The sequence below is a fragment of the Engystomops pustulosus genome, chromosome 1 (genome assembly GCF_040894005.1).
Source record: "Engystomops pustulosus chromosome 1, aEngPut4.maternal, whole genome shotgun sequence".
In the NCBI taxonomy this organism is placed as follows: domain Eukaryota; kingdom Metazoa; phylum Chordata; class Amphibia; order Anura; family Leptodactylidae; genus Engystomops; species Engystomops pustulosus.
In genome coordinates, this window is record NC_092411.1 from 81,866,569 (window position 1) to 81,892,160 (window position 25,592).

General features: G+C 39.9%; 1 protein-coding gene across 2 annotated transcripts in view; it reads right to left on the reverse strand.

Annotated features, from left to right (window-relative positions):
- Positions 1-9,645: 9,645 nt before the first annotated feature.
- Positions 9,646-25,592, reverse strand: part of GGT1 (gamma-glutamyltransferase 1) — a 58,600-nt gene continuing 42,653 nt past the window's right edge. For both annotated transcript variants that reach the window (XM_072145392.1, XM_072145401.1), the window contains exons 4-13: positions 21,623-21,712; positions 18,248-18,440; positions 17,122-17,279; positions 16,898-17,047; positions 16,680-16,813; positions 15,153-15,340; positions 14,849-14,976; positions 14,525-14,637; positions 13,399-13,512; positions 9,646-11,034 (exon numbers count right to left, since the gene is read on the reverse strand). In XM_072145392.1, the coding sequence (XP_072001493.1) occupies positions 10,888-11,034; positions 13,399-13,512; positions 14,525-14,637; positions 14,849-14,976; positions 15,153-15,340; positions 16,680-16,813; positions 16,898-17,047; positions 17,122-17,279; positions 18,248-18,440; positions 21,623-21,712 (1,415 nt within the window). In that variant the 3' untranslated portion in view covers positions 9,646-10,887. The remainder of the gene's footprint in view (positions 11,035-13,398; positions 13,513-14,524; positions 14,638-14,848; positions 14,977-15,152; positions 15,341-16,679; positions 16,814-16,897; positions 17,048-17,121; positions 17,280-18,247; positions 18,441-21,622; positions 21,713-25,592) is intronic.

Below are 25,592 nucleotides of genomic sequence, written 5' to 3' on the forward strand. Positions count from 1 at the left end.
CTGAGGTGAGGAGAACTTGACTTCAATGCCAAGCCCCTCACCTCCATGGCTTTATACACCCAATGTACATGTCACTTCATAGTAGATTTTCTGAATGATGGCACCACACTGAACCATGAAAGAAACATGATCTGGAATGTGTTAATCTGCTTCACAACTAATGGTTAATGAGGTCAATTTCTGATGACAGGTTCCCTTTAAGCATCTGTTTAAAGGAAATTTACCATCGGGAAACTACTTTGTGAAGCAGTTCCCAATTCAGATTGCAAAGTAAACTTGAATAGCATAACAAACAAATAAGTTTCAAAGGCTACCGGTGATGTTTAGTAGCCTAAAAGCGATCCGGGTGCAAATTCTACTCCACACACCCCAGTAGCCGTTTCCTATCCGCCTCGCCATTTGTATTTAGTTTTTTGTGCTCTGCGCAATCGCATTACCTCCTTTTCCAGTGCCAGAGACGCACCCCCTCAACCCTGAGCTCAGCGCTTGCGCAGTAGCACAGAGCTACATATTGCCAACGTGTTGCCAAAGGAAGAAGAGGATTTAATGCGCACAGCTTCCCCTGCTGCTGGTGCACCACCGCCAGAAGACTCTGAGCTACTCTGCAAGTCCCCCAGACGAAGGCGTGAGCCGAAACGTACGTCGGGGACGCGATCCTCCCTGGACAGGTGAACCTCTAACATTCACATCGCCTGGTAAGATGAAACACTACTTTTATGTTAATTACCACTTGGTTTTTTCCACAAATACTATTGACCAATAGTCATCCCATATCTATTGGGCTTATTTCACACCCAGGCTGTTCCTTTTCCTAACATATCACTCCATCCTGTCCAGATTGGATCGCTCCGCATTTTTCTGTACACCACCACTTTATGTTTTTATTGTAACTTTTATGCAAAATACTATAAATAAAGACTTTGTGTTTTATATGCATTCTCGTAGTTGGTCCTCTTTCTCCCCTTCTTTTGAGGGGTAAAAGTTTTTTCCTATATTGTTTATTTAGGACCACTGTGTTATTAGTGAGGGGCGACCGTACAGAGTGCCTTACAATTGGCCCCGGTATACACATTTTGGGGACTATTTCCCCAGAACCCCACTACCTGTATCCAACTTGCTACTCTGCAAGTGCAGAGCTCAGGAATGAGGGGCAGATCTCTGGCACAGGAAAAGGGGCAACTGCGCTTGCGCAGAGCTCTCTTACAGCGGTAGACGGGCACATTTAAACTAAAGATGAGCAGGGAGGTGGGTATGAAGCAGTTACGGGGGGGCGTGGAGTAGCATTTGTCCTCGGAGCGCTCTTAGGCTACTACAAGCCCCCAATAGCCTTTGAAACTTATTTAAATAGTTTACTATTAAAGTTCATTTTGCCAGCATCTGCATCTAAGTTTAAGGTAAAAACGTGATGCAGCTGCTGCAGCCATAGGCAATCTGCATTGAGAACTACTTCACAAAGTACTTTCCCAGTGGTAGATTTCCTTTAAATGCCTTTCACTTTGCGCTCCAAACAACAACACCTCTTTATTCTTTGAATCAGTACCATAATGAAGATACCAGATTTATATAAGTTTTTGCAGGGCATTGTATGTTGGACAGCTACCTCATTGTCCCCATGGCCATATTTAGAGTTAATGCTGCCAGTAGTGGATTATAATATAGGCGGTCTGGGCCTTCTAGGGGGCACATGGGCATCACACTAAATGTTATACTGAGGAAGACCTTCACCCATGAAATCCTCGTACATCTGTTCCTGCACATGTACACAAGGGCCATTTCAGGACCTTGGAAGGTCATCCAAAGGTTCTGAAACCACAGAACTTTAAAGAAAATCTACCATTTGATTTGATGCATTATGAACCAATCATACCTTGAGAATGCTGTAGCTACACTGATGCAGGATCATATCTTGTTTAATCCCTGAGCTGAGTGGTATTGCTGAAAAAACAATTATAAAATTCAGGACCTTGGGAAAGCTGGATCCACATTACACATGATACACATGAGTTTTCTGAACAGCAAAGACAGGACTAATTACCTGAGCTGGGGGATGGTGCAGTAATTGATTATTCTGCTTGGCCAGAAGAAGAGTGATTACATCATCCTCTGGTGCAGTGCATAAACTAAGGAGAAGCATGGAGCCCAGGCACAGAAGTGACAGAGCTTCATTAACCTAATTTTATAATTGTTTTTTTCTGCAAACCCACTCAGCCAGGGATTAACCAAGATATGATCCAGCATCAGTGTAGCCACAGCATTCTCAAGGTATATTTGGTTCATAATGCATCAAATCATATGGTAGGTTTCCTTTAAAGCAGCCAGAAAGGATCTTCTCCAAGAAGTGAATTCCAGACTTGTAGGGACTATATGTAATATTCACACAGCTCAGACCACGAGCTCTCCACACACTGTTCCTACAATATTTTGGCATAACAAAATATACAAGGAGGAAGCCACAAGATAAGGCAGTGGTCCCAACATCAACTCAACTTACTGTGAGTGCCTAATCCTACAACATTATTTTATATAATATACAATATCGGGTTCGATACAACACAAAATCTAACCTGTTCAACAAACTGTTTACAAATACATATACTGCAGATATAGGGCCCTATATTCTGCTAGTAAGAGCCTCCTGGATTTCAATTCACCCATTGGTTTTTTAAAATATATTTTTAACGCATATTATATGAACTTTATACCATTTTTAAATCATTTTTTCCCTTTTCTTAAATGTTTCCTTGTTTTAATATATACGTATGAAGTTCCTATAAGAAAAAGATTTCATTAGAATTCCAAATGATAAAGACTTTCTACGATCTCCTATCATATTTTATTGAGTTTGTTATTTAATAGAATGTGATATTAGAGTGTGACCTATATAAGAAAATTGGGGGTCATTTACTAAGGGCCCGAATCGCGTTTTTACGGCGGGTTACCATAATATTTTCGGTTTGTGACGATTTTACCTGAATTGCCCCGGGATTTTGGCGCACGCGATCGGATTGTGCCACATTGGCGCCGGCGTGTACGCAACAGAAATCGGGGGCGTGGCCGAACGAAAACCCGACGGATTCGGAGAAACCGCCGCATTAAAAAATAAAAAGTCTCTTTCAAACCCTATTCCTCTTTCTCGTGGTACACGGCAGGGGTGTCCCCTCTCCCCGCTTCTCTTTGTCCTTTTTATAGAACCCTTGGCTATAATGATAAGACAAGCAGAATGGATTAGCGGGTGGGGAAGCGGGGGCGAGGGGGACAAGATTTCCCTTTACGCTGACGATATTTTGATGACCATACAGAAACCGAATGACACGCTGGCTGGAATCTTTAGTCTGATATCAAAATTTGGGCATTTTTCAGGCCTTAAAATTAACTGGGAGAAGACGGTTCTATTACCATTAGATGGGGAATTTTCTGACACCGGGATTCACGTAGATGTTCTAAACACGGATGGGGCATTTAAGTATCTGGGGGTGATGGTTACAACTAACCCTTTCAGATATTTGGATTTGAACATCATCCCAATCATAAATAAAATGCGACATACTATCTCCAATTGGTTAAAATTGCCATTTTCAAGAGCCGACAGAGTTGGATTGCTAAAAATGATTTTACTGCCGCAATTATTATACCCGCTGGCGATCTGTCCAGTCTGGATTCTGAAAAGGATTTTTAAACTAATAGATTCCCTGTTTACTGAGTTGATCTGGAATAGGAAAAGGTTGAAACTTTCCATTATGTGTAGAATGGTAGACCAAGGGGGACTGGGGATCCCGTGGATGTTTGGCAATTATATTGCAGCCCAATTGAAATTTTTAAATCAGACGGAATTGTAGTGCATTCCATAAGTTAATTAATTTGAGCGTAGGACACAGAGATTCGATTTTCACATTATTAGAGAGTGGAGAATAGACACTTAAGTGGATAAAGTGTGGCGGGCACTAAAAAAGATATTCAATTTCGAGGGGGTATTAGCATTCTCCCCTATTTGGGATAATTTTCATTTTGAGAAGTTTAGGGTTATCACAGAGAAGGAATATTGGAGAGGGAGGGGATTGTTTTCCCTTTCACAAATTTTTTCAGAAACACGGATGTTAAATTTAGAAGAAATGAGAGCACAGTTTGGGGAAGGAGATAGGAGTTTTTACTTTAAATTTCTTCAATTGTATTATGCATATATTAGAACAAGTGATAAGGGTAGATTTATAGTAGAAATGTTTGCATTGAATTTTTAATAAACTCCACTAGGAAGAAAGTGATATCACATATATAAATTAATTTTGCAGGCTTGGGCTGAAAAAGTTACTATTCTATCTTGTAGTAAATGGGAAAAGGACATTGGGAAAGTAACTAAGGAATTTTGGAAAAACTGTTATAGAGGATTTGTTTGCTCATCTATGTCCTGGAATCACAGGATGACCCAGTTTAATTTTTTGCATCAGCTATATTATACCCCTAAGATGCTATATAATATGAAGCTAAGGGCAAATTCCGAATGTCTTAGATGCTCGGAACCTGGAGCGGACTTTATTCATGTAGCCTGGTCATGTCCAGAGATAGGCCCTTTCTGGAGGGAAGTCTTTCAATTTATAGACGATGAGCTTTCTATTGCCCTACCCGGGTCTGTACAGGTTGCTATCCTTGGGGTGCTGGAACTGGATAAGCATGATTTTTGTAAAAAACTAATTATCAACAAAATCTTATTCTTGGCAAGACTGTGAATAGCAAAAAAATGGGGCAGTGCCCAAAGGCCATCCTGTAAGGAATGGCTTGAGATGATCAGAAAAGTAAAGGCCTGGGAGAGGATTAACTATCATAGAAGTGGCTGCCTACATATTTGGGAAAAGACTTGGTTGGTAGGGGGGCAAAGGTGTCAGGATCTTTGAGAGGCACTAGTATCTTGTTTATTAATTTATTTTTTTTTTCCTTCTCATCCTATTTTTATTTCTTTTTTTTCTCTTTTTTTTTTCTTTTTTTTTTTGTGTTCTTTCTCCTATTTTTGGGTTCTCCCGGCTGAGGGCTTTGGGTAAGGGAGGGGGTTTTGGGCTAGGGAGGGGGTGGGGATGTTTCTTTTCGTTCTATAGGGGATGTTTGTATATCCGTGGGTATTAACAACGGTTTATAATAACTATGTGGATTGTAATCAAGATTTTTCTATGTCATAGGCTGTTTTGATATATATTTGTATGATGTATGAATTGTAAAAAATAACCATAACACGTGTTAGAGTGGGTGCTGAGCAGCGTGTCTTTGTGGTTGATGTTGTTGTGCTGTAGGTATATATTCTGACATATAATCAATTCTATGCACTCTTATGACCTTGCTGCTATACCTCGTCCTTTAGGCCATCTAGCGTTATATGTATGCACTTTTATTTTATGTACATATTAATTTTCTGCTGCCCAGACCCCTATTGTGGTGTATTCATCCTCTAAAAAAAAATAAATAAAAAAATAAATAAAATAAAATTGTGGTGTATGTTTAAGTATTCACCATCCTTGTTATAATTACTTTCTGTGGTTATCCCTTAAATTTGCTTTATACTTTTAATGACAATACTTATCCTTTTAATGATAATGCTTATCAAATGAGAGAAAAATTTGTAGACAAGAAACAGAGTTAAAAAGCGCTGAGGTCAATAGTGCTCCTGCTATTGTGTGATATCAGACCAGAGCCAAGTGCTAGAGGTTCTGGAGCTGCGTGTCCTTGTCCTGCCATTAAATAATCTGCTCTTTGGCCTTATACAGTCTGAATACGCTGAGATCAAAATGGTAGTCATAAATTACAGTGTCAAATGTGTTAATTTGCCTTAATGGCTGTATAATTATGTGGTCTCCATTAAAGAAAGTATCTGCTATAAAAAAAAAAAAGTCTCGCTGGACACGCGCTTACCTGCACTCAGCAACGGATCGTGAACTCCTTAGTGAATCGCCGGAAGACCCGAATCCACCGCAGAGAATGCGCCGCTGGATCACGAATGGACCGGGTAAGTAAATCTGCCCCATTGTGTCTGAAATGATTTTTATTCTTTTTATATGTAGTTGGAATAAAAGCAATATACCATATATACTCGAGTATAAGCTGACCCGAGTATAAGCCAAGGCCCCTAATTTTACCACCAAAAACTGGGAAAACCTCGAGGGTGGGAAATGCATTGGTCATAGTCCCCCCCAGTATATAGCCAGCAAGCCCCCAGTAGTATTTAGCCAGCCATCTCCCAGCAGTATATAGCTAGCCTGCCCCCTGTAGTATACAGCCAGCCTGCCCCCTGTAGTATACAGCCAGCCTGCCCCATGTAGTATACACACAGCAAACCCCATGTAGTATACAGCCAGCCCCATGTAGTATACAGCCAGCCCCCAGTAGTATACAGCCAGCCCACCCAGCACTTAAAAAAATAAACTTACATACTTACCCTCCGGCAGGCCCAATGCTCAGCGCGGCTCCCTGATGTATTGGCGGCTCCTCTGCTTTCTTTGATCGTCTGTAACAGCCGGCATAGACGCGGCCATGCGCCCTGCTGACCGGCGCATACTATGATGCAGCTGCTGATGGCGTCATGCTATGCGCTAGCTGGAAGATAACATGGCCGCGTCTCTGCCTGCTGTTACAGAAGACTGAAGAAAGAAGAGGAACTGCAGGGAAGACAGAAGAGGAGCCGCACTGACATTGGGGAGCCACGCTGAGCATCTGGGCCACCGGAGGGTGAGTATATAAGTTGTTTTTTTTTGACTCGTGTATAAGCTGAGGTGAGGTTTTTAGCAAATTTTTTGTGCTGAAAAACTCGGCTTATACACGAGTATATATGGTATGCACAGGTAAAAAAAATAAAGACACTTTATGTATGGTGAATGAGTCCGAGACCGATCCTTGATAGTGCCCACATTCACAGATCCTTCTATTTTATAATTGTAACCCCTATCCAAATATTTTTTGGATAGGGGTTATCCAAATTGGATAATTAGACAATTGGATTTTAAAAGTGTTGGATTGTCAGAACCAGGATTAACAGTAAAACATCTAATTGTGGACACCTTTAATAACTGTTATGACTGTTTATTGCAGTCTAGGGCTAAAGTACAGTAAATTACCAACATTCATGTCACACTGCACCTCCACATTAGATCCATGTCACACTGCACCTCCACATTAGATCCATGTCACACTGCACCCCAACACCCCCATTACATCCATGTCACACTGCAACCCAGATTGACAAAGTAAATGGGGATGTGTTCTAGCTGTAAAAATTACATCTACACATGTCCGTAAAACTACATTATGTGCATGAGTCGTAAGTATAAGGCCTCTTCCACACAGCCGTATTGCAATGGGCGCGTGGCGCCGAGTTGGAGTAGTACGGTACCACTCCGTAGCCGTGAAAAGATAGGACATGTCTTATCTTTTCTCGGCATACGTCGCCATGTGCCACATATCACTATGGAGAGGGGCGGGGGTGAGCAGCGCTCCTCTCTCTGGCGCCGACGTGTTCCTGCTGTGCTACGGTATTGCGGACACACTTGTGCCTGAATATAGCCTGAGAAACACATATTATGGGCTCATGGTGCCTGTACACAGTGTAGGGCATTCATCAATTTTGGCGCAGGGTCATTGTTTCTGACGCACAATTCCTGCTATATTTGTCATTTGGATGTTTGATTGCAGTGCAAGGGGTTAGAACTGTGGGGCACAGTTACTTACCTGACTGACAAAGTTCCCCGAAAGTGCATAGTTCGACGATAATCCACTGTGCCGCGATTCACTAAGATCGCGTCCCTGATATCCTGCATGTGTCGCGTATATTAAAATAAATATTTTTACTTTTAAAGACCACTTTAATAAAAGTTGAGCTGTGATTGGTAATTGTGAGCAAAGACAATTTTTTTTTAAAAAAGTAGCAATTCATAAAGAAGAGAAAAAAAAAATCTGTTGCACCAAGCAATATACACGGAACAGTACATGTGCCCCATTGTGTCTGATACTGGATGATGAATCTGGTGCAGTAGAAGACTGGCGACTCCTATTAGATGGTCTAGTTTTCTGCACCAAAATATTTTTCTGTCGCATGGACTGAATTTTCTGGTTCACGTGCTAGTTTCTATCCGGTCACGCCCCCTAGTTACCAAGAAGTGCCGTAACCAGGAGTGGCAGGGCCCCATAGCAGGCTTCGGCATGGGGCCTCCCTTCCCAATTGAAAATTATACATATTTGTATACTCACACATGCAAGTTACAATCACACATTTTTACACTTATGCACACTCATATAGAACCATATGCATACACATACAGTGACATTTACAAACACACAGCATATATACACACATACAGTATATGCAGACTCCATACACCGTATACACATACAACAAATATACATCACAGATGCAGCATATATACATCACATACATATTATACACATATTATGTTATACAAAGTGCAGCATAATATGGATATAGTGATGCAAATCCTCCACTTTTTAGTGTGTCAGGTCGGATGCTGGGGCCCCCTGACACTGTGGGCCCCATAGCAGTTGCTATGGCTGCTACCACTGTAGTTACGCCCCTGTTACCAAGGACATACCCCATTTTCAGACAAGTTAAAAAACCGCCTGAAAAGGGTCTAAAAACTTCAGTAAATTTGATGCATGGCATTTCAGGAGTAAACTGAAATCTGTATTATCACAAACTGTGGTCATTGCAGCAGCGGCCTGGCTTCACAACTTAATTCTCAGGGTAGAATCATGGGTACGGCTTTTATGCTTGTGTGCACACCCTGCCTTAAATGTAGTCATTCCATAGCATACAGTTATATCACGGTTTGTTGGTGAATTTATTATTCCATAAGGTTAGTTTGGGCATGTTATGTAAAAGGTAAGATATCATATTTTTAAACACCCCTATAGTATTGATGAAAGTATAATTTTTATACTTTATAGAGGACCTGTTACCCTGTATAAGCTCCTAGAACTACCCAAGATGTAGTAGTGTTAAACTGCTAGCTTTATCGCAACCTTCCAATAAAGCTATCAAACACCGCAGTACATGGTAATGTGAACGCCGGACCGAACTTACAGTGGTCCGGCATATACACGAGGTGGTGTCCCGGGGCGCTCCCCTCTCCTCTGCTTCAAACCCCGTACCACCCCTCCCACACCATATGCCGGCAGTGACTGCTAGGCAGTAGGTTCTGATAAAGCTAGCAGCTTAACACTGCTACATATGGGGTAGGGCTAGGAGCTGCTTACTTTAATAAGGGGACTTATACAGGGTGACAGGTCCTCTTTAATATGTGACGGTTTCTTCCTTCTACTTTATTAGAGTATATTAGGATGTGAGTTCTATAGTACCGCATAACACTAGTCATACCTCAGATTCAGTGGATAACTACTTTGACTTAACATACAGAGACACAAACCAAAGATCTAAACCTCAAACCTTGTGACTTGAAATACAAAAACCAAAGAGAGGGCAGTTCACTTCTTCTGGAAGGCACGAGAGGAGGGGTGGTATCACAATAAAATCTACTACCAGATTGTAGGTACAAAGAGATCTTGCTTACTATGTTGTTAATAGTTTTATATAGCAATATGGAAATAAAACAAAACAATACAACAAGTTATAAAATTCTTGGTTTTAATGGACGGTGATAGTAAAATAAAACTCTTACATGGATTCAGCAAGTAAGACCATTTGAAAGAAAAATATCCCTCTTTCCAAAACCCAAATTTGCCACAAATATTATACAATTATTATATATTATTATATAATATATTATAATATTAATATAAATGAATATTATTATAATATTATATATTATTATAAAGTAATATAAAAACTTATTTATTTGCCATAAATAAGGAAGCACTGGTAAATTGTAAATCAAGGTGTAATAGCTATAAATCCAGCTGGAAATGTTTGACTATTGATCACGGTCGACACTTAATGGAGAAGAAGCAGACATAACCATTAACATCATAGTACAAAGAGGGCATTTCAGCTGGATTTCAGGAAATTTCTAATAGTTTAGATTTCTATTTTATTCATGCTTGTGTAAGAGAGAACCTTGTCGTGTTAAAATGCCAGGCAGCAATTTATGGAGCAGAAGAAGCTGATCCGCTTTATGTATAGTTTTAGATTTATTTACAGATGTAGCTATCAATCAATAATAGGATCGCCTTCTCAGCATAGTAAGAACAGATGTATAATGGGATAAAAAAATAAGTTATATAATAACTAATATATTTTTTATCGAGGTTGCTGAAACTGTGAATAGCTATGGTATATAGTTTCAGTGGCAACTTGGAAAATTTTGGCTCTCTATATCAGAAAATGTTATGGTAATTATACACAACAATTTCCTCTGCTCCAAGTAATGCCTAAAAACCTACACCTTGATACAGGCTTTATATGAACCAGAACGGACAATGCTTATTTATAGGGTGTATGGATGATCTCCAGAAATATATATTCAAATCCTCTGTAATGTGTCCTCTCATAGAGCACTCTCACTATCCAAATGACGAAACAACTAAGGCCATTGAAGGATCATTGAGTTTCCCTATGGATTGCCACAGAGTAAGCAATTGATAAAATAGTCTTGTCCAGTGTTTTACGCATTATCATGTAACCCCAAGTGTATATTCTATTAACACATGATAGCATATAGTCCCAGTATATAGCAGCACTGCAGGGATTCTTTCATTTAATGCTGAATTCTAAATTTGATAAAAACAGGATTTAACATTTGTGTATCATTTGGCAGAAATTACACACCTGGAATGGAATTTGATCCCTTAGTTAAAATGTCTTAGAAAATAAAGCTGAAATAAACAAGGAAAGGAAAATAGACTTCATGGAGCACTTTGGATCAGTTGACAGTGTGGGTGACGTCAATAACCAGCTGGATAACCTCCTTTTCTAGAGTCTGAAGCTGCGGCCCATTTATCCTTGGTCCGTACAATGGCCTGGACCACAGATCCTGATCTTTTTGATTTCACTACATAATGATGTCGCTTTTGGAGCTCATCGATTATATTCTGGAAACAAAAACACTAATTTTATTAAGCAAAGAACACAGTGAGGTCTATAACTATAACTATCTTTAACCCCCAACCTTTGACCCACAGACCCTGTAGTAGAAGGCAAAACCCTTTCAATAAAGCAAAAGTTTACACATATTTATTTAGTCTGCATTTTTTTTTTTAGTTAAAGGACATCTACCACCACATTTAGCGCCTCCGGCTCATTTGCATATGGTTATAAACTCGTTTAGAAGTCATGTAGAAGATGTGCCAGACGGGCTCCCACTTCCTCTGGTGACACTCTACCACCCCTCAATGTGGTGGTAGATGTCCATTAAATAAACATTTAATATTGAGGTCAGTGGCAATAAAATCCAAGAGACAACATGAAGAAATGTAATTCTATATATTACATTTTTCTCGTTCATAGTTATCAGCCCCTATCATTCTTTAGGCCACTTCAACACTTTGCTAAATCTATGTCTGGACAGTATGTGAGATTAATAGTTTGTAAAGTTGCCGGAGTGACTACCAACAACTTAATTGTACTAATTATTCTAGTGAAAGCTACGGCTATAGACTATGCTCAGTCCTTTTCGCATAAACAATTTGTGTCTAGATCATGTGAATTGGATGGAGACCTAACATAACTGAGATGATCCTATATGATGCAGTCTTGGGTATACAGAATTATGAACACAAGAAATTTGGCTGTGATACACTGTGGAGGAGAATTAACAGGGCTTGTATGGTATGCCAGTTTTATGGTGTACAAGCCATGATATAATAGCACTGCCTAGCAAATCACCACGCATTGCGATTATTTTCTCTTTTATACCACCTCCACGCCAATTGCGCACTTGCTATAGGATGTCATAGTTCAGGGGGAGCCTCCTGATGTGTCTGGCTGCATTGGAGGGACAGGGCTTATATCATGCGCATGAAACACATATATGATACACACATATGATACACATATGATATAATGACCCCCATAGTTTGTATGTTTCTTAAGTAACCAGAAGTTACAGAGCCAGCGTGTACACAGCAAGCTTTGTTTTTATAACATCTACCTCTGGCCTCAGTATTTGAATTGCCATTCCCATGTTGGCTTTAAAGGGTTCCTTTTAAATTCAAAAAACTTTTCAATCCAGACAGAAGAAACATCAGCTGCCACTATAGAACATTCTGAAACGTCTTCCATTATGTCCTACTTTGCCTGTTGACCAACCTGAAGAATGACTTGTGTTGCTACTTTGTTATGACACATTAATTGTAGGCAAGAAAGGCTGTGGTGTGGTTCCTTATGTTTGGATCGACATAAGTAAAATTACAGTAGAGGTCTTTTTTTCCTGACCAGAGATCGCATTAACGCTTCAGCACGCGTCATAGGCGCATGATGAGGCGCCATTACCGCCCAAAATAATTGGCATGCGTAAAGTTACGCTTGGCACTTCTTCCCTGTAGCATGCAGGTTGAGCGGTGCGGCACACGCTGCAAAAGCGGGAAATGTCAGTAGCAAGATCGCAGCGCGTCGGACCACTCAGCAGGATGCAGCAATCTGTGGAAGCTATGTGAGTGTCAGCCCCAGGTGAGACATGTGGGCCGTAAAGCTGCTGCTCCTCGTCATGCTCCATGTCATGCTTCCTCGGCCTTGTGTGCTGTGTGTGTGTGTACAGTGTGAGGTGAGTGTGTACAATGTGAAGTGAATGTGTACAGTTTGAGGTGAGTGTGTAGTGTGTGGTGAGTGTGTAGTGTGTGGTGAGTGTGTGGTCTGTGTGTGGTGAGTGTGAGGTGAGTGTGTAGTGTGCAGTGAGTGTGTGGTGAGTGTGTAGTGTGAGGTGAGTGTGTAGTGTGTGTGGTGCCGTGTGTATGGTAAGTGTGTGCTGTGTGTGAAGTGTGTGGTGACTGTGTAGTGTGTAGTGAGTGTGTGGTGTGCAGTGAGTGTGTGCGGTGCAGTGTGAGTGTGTGCAGTGAGTGTGTGCGGTGAGTGTGTAGTGTGTGTGGTGAGTGTGTGCGGTGCAGTGTGTGTGGGGGGGTGCAGTGTGTGTGCGGTGCAGTGTGTGCTGTGTGCAGTTATTGTGTGCGGTGTGCAGCAAAGAAGATACTGACAGATGATTTTTTTGTAATATAGCGTCTATTAACATAAATACGGCTATGAGTTGTATATATGTATTACCGAAATTTTCATACTCCTCCATGGCTAAAAATACTCCTCAAAAATAGTAAGAGGAGTATTTTTACCCTTCTGGAAAAATGTTAGTGCGACCTCTGTTCCTGACTATATGAACCCTTCAGTCTACAGGATGTATCTGCACTAGTACAAGTACCAGACACTGATGTTCAGACTTTGACCAAATATAAATAGATATTAGTAACCTGTTCTATCGTTTCTTCTACAGTAGTGTCGTTTGGAAAAAGCTGATTGTGCACCCGTGCCAACTCCACCGAATTTTCAACATCATAGCCTAGCCATAGTGTATTTATAATAACCTGAAAAGACAATATGAAGTTATGCTTAATACAGTACTTATCACCCTGTCACATATTCATAGATAAGTATTTTAACAACAGAACTGTTTCATATGTATCATAAAATTTAAATGTCATGGTTTTCACACTGCTAATGACCAAGCCATAGGTCGTTAGTAGTTGTTTGATGGGTATTGATGGATGGTAAAACTGTAGGTTTAGCTCTCATTCATATCTATGGATCCTATGGATAAATCATTAGTAGTTAATTCCTTCAGGACCAAGTCGTTTTCATTTTTCACTTCCCACATTCCAAAAGCCACTATTTTACAGAGCCACGGCTTGTTAACTATGGTACAAATTTGACATTAGTATGTTATGGTGTTTGCCACATGGGCTAATTAGTATATTTGGATATATTTTGGGATATGTGGATATCTAATTTGTAAATGATTTTCATTTATATGTTTATTCTCATATGCCAACACCTATTGTGGCAGTTAACAGTGGATGTTTTCTGTATTATGCAGCAGATACCTGCCTTGTATGGAGAGCTAACATGCCATCCCTTTAGGCTTTTGTAAAAAAGAGTGTGATTTATATTCCATAAGACCATAACTTGTGGAGGTTGATAAGATACACAAGGCATCCCATAAATAATAATAATTTATTTAATTTGTATAGCGCTCATAGATTACGTATGTTTGGTTAAATTATAATTGTATATAATTGTGAGTTGACTAGCAAACAGGATATATTTTATTGTTAATAATTGCAGGTAATTCTTAGGTTTCCATTTTTCTTTTACAACTGTCTGTCTTGGAAGGTCACAGTAGAGCTAGAACCTGTGCGAGAATCCTAATATGGACATTTTCTGACTAGATTAGGTCCTTTGGTGGACTGGCAGAAGTACTTTAAATAATACATTATTGCCATAGAAAGATATAAATTTGTTGGGATGACCTACATCCAAAAGAGGAGATAACATTTTGCCTAAGTATCTGTAGTTGTTCCTCTGTCCTCCATTTCTTACCAGTGCTGTTGATGTGGTGATTTTAGACCCTCCAGAAGCTCCAACCACCATGTGCACCTTTTTGTCCTTATCCAGCAGGATTGATGGACACATTGAAGATTGAGGTCGTTTGCCTGTAAGAGTTTTAAAATTCAATGGCAGATTTATGAAAGTGTCTAAACGAAATCCATCTTTTGTTGCCATGAGAAACCAATCACATAGCAGCTTTCATATATAAAAGCAGAATAAAGCATAAAAGCTGTGCTGTGATTGATTAAATTCAGGAAAAATGGCAGCTTGTGTTCTAGATATACATATTTTAATGTGTTGTGAGCATAGAGATACCTGGTCTGATAAAGTTCACCGGTGATGGTGGAATACCAAAGCCATTGGTTATCAACGGTGAGCTAAAATCATCCATCTCATCATTGAAAAGAATTCCAGTTACATTGGAGCGAACCTTAGATCCGAAGCTGAAAAAGGGAGAGTTTTGAAACAAAAGTATGTATATTTACAGCATCATGGGCAAATACATTGTTGACTACATTATAGTTTCTATGAACATTAGATAACTAGTGTCTGCCATTGTGTAGGTAGGAGTAGAAATAATACTGATCTTTCCATTTCCCCTACACCCCTCATCTCTTACTATTGATTGATAGTGCTGGTGGCAGCCACAGCACTTCCGTCCTCCGATACAACCGATATGTGTGCTGTTCCATGAGTATCTGGAACGTAGAATATAGGTTCATAGTATTCCGCTGGGTGAGTAGTATTACTTGAGATTTTGTTCCTCATTTCCTCAGCAAAGTTTTCTGAAGTGATGTTTCTCATTACCTGCAAAGCGAAATGACAAATGACAACTTAATGGCATTTATAATGAATTTTTACCATCAACTACAAGTACAGACGGACCCCTACTTAAGAACACCCGACTTACATACAACCCCTAGTTACAAACGGACCTCTGTATTTTGTTAATTTACTGTACTTAAGCCCTAGGCTACAATAAACAGCTATAACAGTTCTTATGACAACCCAACATTTTTAAAAATCCAATTGTCACAGAGACCAAAAAATATTTGGCTCAGGTTACAATTATAAAATATACAGTTCCGACTTACATACAAATTCAACTTATAAACAAACCTACAGAACCTATCCTGTACGTAACCTGTATTGCTGTTCTGCTCAAGTAATGAAGGTCTCATGTATATGACAAAGTGAACTCAGTGGAGCTTTTATATGCAATAGTACTTTTGTAGTCAAGATGTAAGATATAAATAGGACATTTTCCTATTAAGTAAGATGCTGATGTCTGCACACACTGGTCTGGTCTGCTTTGAGAGTAATGTTCCTCCTGAATAAATAATGGTGACTACTTAAAAAATAGTATATGTGTGTGTATATGTGATGAGTATATTCTCTATTTGTGTTTGTATATGTGATGTTTAGGCAATATGTGTGTGTGTATATGTGCTGTGTGTGTCTGTATAGGATGTTGCATGTGTGTGTATTTTCTGTATATATGTGTGTGCATATGTAATGTGTATATAGTATTTGTGTGTATTTGATGTGTAAACACTGTAGGTATAAGTGTATATATCTGCATAAATGTGTGTGTGTGAGTGCATAAATGTACATGTGTATGTGAGTAACATTGTATAAATGTGTATAAGTGAAGAACTGGATGTCTATGTATACAATATAAATGGTGCATACAGTAATGCATGTTTTTGTATTCTCACATGTGTGGGTATACAAATCTATGTATATTTTTTTAAAGAGGGAATGGGGCCCCATTTAGACGGCTGCTATGGGGCCCAGCCTCTCCTAGCAACACTCCTTATTCATTCTTTATGTAAGGCTGCTTTCAGACATTGGGTGCGGTGGAGAGAAGGAGAGGTGAGCACTGCTCAATCCTGCTCTCTCCATAGAAAATAATGCCGCACGGCCGTTCTTACAGCCAAAGATAGAGCATCTTTTTTGTGTCCACGGCTGGAAACGGTGAGCACTCGTTGTGCTCACCGTACCGAGCCCAGGCCCCATAGACAAGTAGACACCATATATATGCCCCTCCTATGTGTGTGAATGCAGCCTCAAGCAAACCTTTTAGCACCACCAGGGTGGTGGACCTGAGAAGAAGCTAAAGGAGCAGAGTTAGTAGAAGAGCTACCTCTGTTATGTTTGAAAACTTTGGATCTCCTAGTAAAGTTCTTTTAGCATAGGCAAATCGGAAAGCTTCTACTATGCGGTGGTACGTCAGTCCAATGGACTCAGGCTTTATACTCTGCGCAGAAAAACCATAACCTGGCACAAGACATGAGTGGATAACATGAGAACCATTGAACAACAAATACACATAATAAAACCAGTCACCGAAGAGTCTTTTACCTTTCAGAATATTAAGGATAAGTCCAAGAACAGGACCACTCAGGGGTGCAGTAGGGCTTATCATAGTGTAGTCTCCAATTTGAAATCTAAGAGGTTCCTCATTGATATCAACTTTATAATTTCTTAGATCTTCCTCTGTAATAATTCCACCTGCAGGCCAATTGAAACAAAGTAAAGGGCATACCTTTATAAGTATGACTATTCAAGTTCAAGTGTTTCCTTACCTGCTTGTTGGATGTCCTTCACAATCTGGGTGGCGAGTGCACCAGTGTAGAAAGATTCAGGATCATCAGCCAAGGTTTGCAGTGTCTGTGCTAATTTAGGCAATTTCACAATATCTCCTTGTTGCAAGGCCTTGCCCTCTGCATTACAGAACACCTCACTGTAAACATACCAAAAAAAGATTCATGCCAGAGCCAAACAAAACGGAGGGTCTTCTGGTTCTCCCATACACCGTTTCTATAGGGAGAGTATTAACAGATCCAAAATGCTGCATGCAGCATTTTTTGATCCACGTTCTACATACATCCAGTGCTATACAGTTCTGTTCTACACAACTGATGTAGTTTTGTACAAAACCAATCTCATAGAAAGCTTTGGAATCAGTTCCTCCACATTGGAGAGCTTGTACCCTATGTGAACAAACCATAAAAGTAAACACATAATTACAAATCGGTCCAATTGGCATATTCATCTACTTAGAAAATTTAAAAAGACAATAAACTGTCCATATGGTGGAACCACAGCCATGGCCACACAGAGACACCATTCAGTGCACTGTAGTTAGAATCCTCAAAAATTACATCACTCTCCTCTGTAGTCTCTGAGTTCTTTATGAAGTTTGTAACTTTTAAATGGAACACTTGTAAGAACAGCGGGAGAAGATGGGAACATTAAAATCTTTATTTAGGAATGCCTTATCGTGCCACCACTAAGAGAATTATCCCTGCACCTCCCCAGTTATCACCCAGGTATCACCTCTATGCAGGGATCTGGTCTTTGCTGCAAAGAGATTGCAAGCAGTGTGGATAGCAGCTGGCCCAGTGGCACAGAAACAGTGGTGCTTGTATAAAGAGGGAACAGGATAGAGAAAGGCCAGGGCAGTCCGATATTAGGGCAGGCAGCATACGAGTAATGTCATGCTGCAGGAAGAGGGTTGAGGCAGGCAATGAGTTGTCTGCATAAGGCAGGGATGCAATAGGTCATTTGGAGGGAGAATGAAACTCTATACTTGTCGCTGCTGTTTGCTCTGGTCTAATGAAAGAGAAAACTCAAGGATACCCTTTCTACAATTCAAAACATTTATTTAGCAATAAATGGACCAATGGAAAATATCATGGGTTTTCTTACCAAAGGGACTTGTCTTGTTCAATAAATGTCTTGGCTGAAGTAAGACCCTGAGACAAACCCAGGCCAACAGGAAATCCGTCACGGGCTAACTTAATGCTTGGTTCAAATAGACGTTTCCATGGTAAACTGCCATGCCGTTGGTGTGCTATGTGGTATCCACGAATCTCCCCTGGTACTGCTATGGACAAGCCACCTGTAATAGATGTTAGAATCCATGGAAAGTAAATAGTAGGAGGTGAAATCCATACAAGAAAAAGAATTATAAATTATGTGTTATCATGCAAGTTTAGCCCAAAAAAAAAAAAATTCAAAATTGCACATGATTTTTTTTAACCCCTGTAAAAAATTAAAGGGTTAACCCCATAATTTATGGGATTTTACTATTATTTTTTATGAAAACGTTCAAAGCCCCATAACATCCTACAAAAATTAGAGAATCCACTAAAAACCATGTCAACATAAAGCAGACATTTGGAAAACGTTAGCTATCTAGTTTTTTGCTGTTGTGACTATGTGTCAAAAAAGTAGAACATTTTGAATTTTGAAAATTGAGAATTTTTTCAAATTTTCACCAAATATTTTTTTTCTATAAATAAACGCAAAACATAATAACATGAAGTACAGAGTGTCACAAGAACACAATTCCAAAAATCACCTGGATGATTAAAGCGTTCTGAAGTTATAACCATTTATAGTAACACATTTCAGATTTAAAAAAAAAAAAAAAAAAAAGGGCCATCTCAGGAAGGTGAAAGGTGGCTTTAGTGGCAAAGGGGTTAATATCTATAATATTTATTATGTTTCCTTTGAAGCAATTAGAATACATAATGCATAACAGATATTTACATTCCGAATCATAACTGTAGCAAAATTACAGTTTTGAAGTAGCCAAAATATTTTTTTTTGTTTGGGGCACCGCAACATGAGGAACTGTATTTTGCGGTCATGACATTAGAAAGGTTGAGAGACACTGATCTAGGGGATGGGGGGGTGTCAAAATATTGACCTTGTAAAACAGCTGGTGCCCAAGTGCCTCTCGGCTTCCCCAGCTTTTAATTTAATATGTACACCTCCCGCAGCATGCCTCCTCCTCCCGGCCGGGGTATTAGGATCCGGCCTGTGAGGTCAGAGCCAGAGCATGGGTAGTGGTTAGCGGTGTAACTAAGTGAGGCAGGGCCTCATAGCAGACATTCCCGCTTAAAAATATATATATTACACACATATCACATATACACACACATATACACCATATATACTGTACATCACATATATGTTATACACATATTATGCTTTACAGTGTGCAGCATAGTATGTATAGAATGGTGCACACTTTAATTATTTAGTGTCAGGTTGGGTGATGGGGCCCGCTGACACTGCGGGCCCCATAGCGGCTGCTATGGCTGCTACTGCTGTAGTTACGCCCCTGGTAGTGGTGTTCTCTCCTAGTTCCACGGCCAGGAGGAGGAGGAGGTTTGCAACTGGGGGCGTCCATAAATTAATAATGCATTTAAGATTTTGTTATTATAGATGCCAGAAAACTTGTAAAAAGTCTCCCCATTCCGTAGACAGAACAAGAAGCCTAATTAGGACACTCTAACACCAGTAATCTGGTAATAGATGACCTTTAAGTCATAAATCATTTTTACTGCTGATTTTGCTTCAGTATTTAGAAGCAAAACCAAGATTTTGGTAGCAGAAAAAAGGGAAATGAAATGATTTGGGGCCAGTTAACGTCTCATGTATTTTATTCTCTTTTTTTTGCATCAGTTATTGTGCATCAAATCGAGGAGTGATGACTACACAGAGGTAAGCTAATAGGAAGATTCCCACCAGTTCTATGGGGGAGATTTTCTACCATAGAAGCAGTGAAACAATCGCAAATTCTTGCGCAGAGCAATAGGAATAGTATGATGCATTTCCCCCTTATATGTGTACATCAACTCCTGGTTTTGGCTCACAATGAAAATTGCAGAGCAGGAGGATTTGGATAGAGAGGATGAAGGTGCTGTTACAGGATGCAGTTTCTTGTTTTTTAGTGTACATAAAAGTTGCTGATGACATGTTTCGGCTTAACACCTAAGCCTTCTTCAGGTAATTAAAAGTCATTGGTGCACATTTACTAAGAACAGTGAAAACTACACGATGTGCAGTTTGCCTGTGGATGGTGCAGAGTGCGCCTGATTTTCAGGCTTACTGGTGGCCATTCTGCATGAATCTAGCATCCTCTTTACTAGCCCAAAAGAGTGCACCACTTTTTTTTAGTGCACCTTTAACATGGGGCATACTACCTTTCTGTTGGACTTTGCATGATAAATCTGGCGCAAGGCTCGACTGAGCACCATAATGCCCCCTACAGTGCAGAAATTTGTGTCACGTGAAGCATAGTGTAGCTGTGCCATGAAACAGTCGAATGCGACACTTCTTAAATTCTTGAACAAGCAGTTTACACCTGAACTTGCAAAAGAACGGGCAAAGTCAGACAGAAAACAGGCGCATGACCCTTAGTGAATGTGCCCCAATGTACTTTTTTAAGCTGAAATTCCTACGCTGAAACAAGTGGTGAGCAACTTGCTATGTACAGAAATAAACTTCATCCTGCACCCTCATTTCCTATCCTAAACTTCACCCAGATCCTATTGCTCTCTACATTCTGCATTGGGAATCCATGCTGACGTGGACGTCTGACTCATGGGACCTTTGCACAATGGCAGCACTACTTTTACTATACAATCGTTATCATTCAAAAAAGATGAGCACTTTTTCAAGCATTGTTCACATTGCTCCAAATTATTTTCCATCCCTTGTTTCTGTGCTTTCTCTGTTTACATCATGAACCCCTGCTGATTTTCTTGAGTTTATCTGCCCCCACAATGAGCTTCTGACCCAAAATCCCAAATTTATTTTTATAACAGCATCCAGACTCCTCTATCATTCCAGATATTACTGGGATGCCTCCACTCTGAGTCAGTGCTGTGGCTGCCCATCACCTTCAGAAGTCAAACTAATCTCCCTCATCCACAAAGCTCTGCACAGTGCTTTACCTCCCTACTTTTCCTCCCTCATCTCAGTCTATGACCCAACCAGTGTTTTTAAACTTCCAGTGATCTAAGATTATTATTACTACTTTTCATTCTTTTCTCTTTTATGGCTCTTCCCGCTCCTTTCAGGGTGGGAAAAAACATGTTTTTTTGGGCTTTCCTAGCCTAATAATACTATGCTTTGGCCATCCCAGTACCCGTCTAGCCACTTTGTACGATCTGCCTACTTACATAAAAAATAAAAATCCCAAACATAGGAGCATACAGAACAAACTGAAACATTTCCAACAGGTTTACTCAAAAATATCCAACTTTTTGACGACAGAGAGCGGATTACCTCTTTGTGATAACTCAGTGCTGTTTCCAAACATTCCCTCTGTAGCATTTATTGGGGCAGTTTCACGAGCATTAATCACTTCAGCCTTTCCTGCAAGGAATAAAATCATTGTTATAACTGAGACCTTCTTTTTTAAAATATAATACATATGGACAATAGCGCGACTGAGTTCCAGCGCTTTCAATATTAGACTTTTTAGAGACATACAGGTCCAACTGATAATGAATGGTTATTCCCACTTGTCAATCAAATACAGATTTCAATTTAGAAAGACAGAGGACTTACAAAAAGTACAGAAATAAGCATCTCACACAACTTCAGTTGTTAGGAGACCTCACACAGTGGTGCGATAGAGAAATATACAGCAGGGGAACAGCGCCAATGCCAGTGGCCAGGGCCTTGCTTTCATGTTACTTCTAATTCTCCTTGACTCTTTGTAGAATTGCATTGACTATCATAGAGTTATGTCAGATACTGTTATATGCAAGGTCCATGTGTTTAAACTTGTACTTTATGTTCTGCCCTATGGCTTTTATAGACCACATCAAAACTTGTTTAAATGAGAACTGTTTCTTCAAAGTATACAGTAAAAACATGTCATTAGATACATACACTGATATTTAGATAAAAACATTAATAATCCTAGAGGGAAATTAATCTTGTCACACCAAAAGCATATATGTACAGAAATTTACCAACAAAGAATATATATACAAAGACATATACAATTACAATATAAATCAACGCACATTCCTGCTTAAGATTTCATTAATCATATAAAATCATGTGCCTGATTGAACAAAGTTATAGCTGATGGTAATAATGATTGTCTACATATCTCGTTTCTTATTCTAGGAAGAGGATACCTTCCACAAAAGCCATTTTGTTGTCCAGTGGTACAATAATTTCAAGCTAATTCAAAACTGACTAGCCCACACCAAAGATCTTGTGGTTGGGTCTTGGGGGGCTTTGGGGTGATGGGTTGCTGTGGGTGGGGGGGCACTGGAACACCAAGGAGGGTGTGTGCAGTTGTAGTGTTTATGTGATTGTATGTCTGTAGTTGTTAATGCCCTGAAGGAAAGCAATAAGCGAGAAAGATAAGGCGTTTAAGGTGATAAAACGTGAAGGTAGCTATGAGGTATTACAGGACTATAGAGAGAAAAATAAATCCTGTAAAAAGCAGATGAAGGCCACAAAAATAGAGACAGAGAAGTATTGCCAGGAAGAGCAAAAATAATCCCAAATTATTTTTCAAGTATATAAATGATAAGAAACTAAAAACAGAGAGTGTGGGCCCTCTTAGGAATAACATGGGGGTCATGGTGGAAAGAGATGAGGAAAGGGCTAATCTACTGAATGTCCCCTTCTCGACTGTCTTTACCCAGGAAAAATCACCTGGTGGAAGACACGATGAGGAATAATGTAAATTCTCTGTGGAATGTTAATACTTTAACCCACAGAGGTATGGCGCCGCCTCACAACCATTAAGATAGATAAATTACCGGAGCCAAATGGTATACACCCCCGGGTTATTTTTAATATTTGAAGATTCACTGAGGACTGGTTGTGTTCCACAGGACTGGCGCATAGCAAATGTGGTACAAATATACCAAAAAGGATCAAAAAGCGATCCTGGAAACTACAGACCTGTGAGTCTAACTTCTGTGGTGGGGAAAATATTTGAGGGGTTTGTTATAGATGCTATCCTGGAGTATCTCACTGTACATAACCTTATAACCCAGCGTCAGCATGGGTTTATGAGAGATTGGTCCTGTCAGACTAATCTGATTGGCTTCTATGAAGAGGTAAGTTCCAGACTGGATCTGGGGGACCCTGTGGATGTTGTATATCTGGACTTTTCTAAGGCATTTGACACCGTGCCACATAACAGGTTGGTATATAAATTGAGACTGCTGGGAATAGGGGAAAATCTGTGTATTTGGGTAAGCAATTGGCAATAGAACAGAGGGTCGTCATTAATGGCACATTCTCAGATTGGGTTGACGTTACCAGTGGAGTGCCACAGGGGTCAGTATTGGGGCCACTTCTTTTTAATATTTTTATTAATGACCTTGTAGTGAGTTTACACAGTCAAGTTTCAATATTTGCCGATGATACTAAGCTGTGTAAAGTAATAAATACTGAGGTCGATAGTTTAGCATCACAGAGGGATTTGTGGAAGCTTGAGGAGTGGGCAGAGAAATGGTTTTACTTGGTAAAACTGGAGCTGAAAAGGACTTGGGGGGTATTGGTAGATGGTAAACTTAATTTTAGTGACCAGAGCCAGGCGGCTGCTGCTAAAGCAAATAAAATATTGGGATGTATCAAGAAAGGAATAGATTCTCATGATAAAGACATAGTTCTGCCCTTATACAAATCCCTGGTCAGACCACACATGGAATATTGTGTACAGTTTTGGGCACCAGCGTATAAAAAGGATATAGTAGAGCTGGAACGGGTGCAGAGGAGAGCAACCAAGATTATTAAGGGAATGGGGGGATTACAATACAATGACACATTACAAAATTTGGAATTATTAAGTTTAGAAAAAAGATGACTGAGGGGAGACCTCATTACAATGTACAAATACCTGAACGGACAGTACAAGGATCTCTCCAAAGATCTTTTTATACCTAGGCCTGTGATCAGGACAAGGGGGCATCCTCTACGCCTAGAAGAGAGGCGATTCTACCATCACCATAGACAAAGGTTCTTTACTGTAAGAGCAGTGAGACTGTGGAACTCTCTGCCGCAGGAGGTTGTTATGGCGGACTCTATGTACATGTTCAAGAGAGGCCTGGATGCCTTTCTGGAGAGCAAAAATATCACGGGTTATGGGGATAAAACATTTATGTAATTCTTAAAGGTTGGACTTGATGGACTTGCGTCTTTTTCCAGCCTTATATACTATGATACTAATCATAGACATTCATAGTATCATAGTAAGAGGATTTTTTCATAGCTTGCTTGTACAGATCAACTTCAAGGTATCCCGCAAAAAAGCCTGGCTAAACCTTTCTTCTATAAATGGCTTGTATTTACTTTCCAAAGGAGCTTGCTGTCAATATACAGGTGCATCTCAATAAATTAGAATATCAGCAAGTAGTTATTTTTTGTCAGTAATTTAATTTAACAAGTGAAACTCGTATATTATGTAAAGTCATTACAAGCAGAGTGAGCTTTTTCAAGTTCTTTATTTATATTAATGTTGAGGATTATGGCTTACAACTATAGAAAACCCAAAAGTCAACTCAAAAAATTCGAATATTAGATAAGACCAACTGTAAAAAAAATTTTAGACACAAAAATATTGCCCAATTGAAAAGTATGTAGAGTAAATGCACTCGATACTTGGTCGCGGCTCCTGAAAGGGTGTATTCACTGAATAAATAGGAGGACATAAGGGGGGAGGAGAACATAAGGGGGTTCACTGAATAAACAGAGGGGCCTACTGAATGAAGGGGAGGCATTGGGGGGGCTCACTGAATGAAGTAGGGACATTAGGGGGGGATCAATGAATGAAGAGGTGAACATAGGGGAGGCTCACTGGATGAAGGGGGGACAATAGAGGGGTTCCATGAATGGATGGGAGGACATGTGGGGGTGGGGGGCTCACTAAATGAAGACGAGAACATGAGAGGGTCTGGGAGCATGAGTATAGGAGTTTGTGTAAGGCTTGGGGGAAATATGGGGGACTGTGTAAGGAGAGGAGGGGGGATGGGAGGCTGTGCAAGGAGAGGGGGAAACATAAAGGGAAACATGAGGGGAAAATGTAGCAGATATGAAGTTGAATATAAACATATTACATTCTTTGAATTAACCAAGAAACAGGCACATTTCATATTTTCCAGAAATGTCACTACACTTTTTGGATGTTAGATATTGGGGCTCATTTACTTAGGATCTGCGGTCTACATAAACGTCGGATATTCTAACGATTACCGTTTGGCACTGCATTTAAAAGGGGACT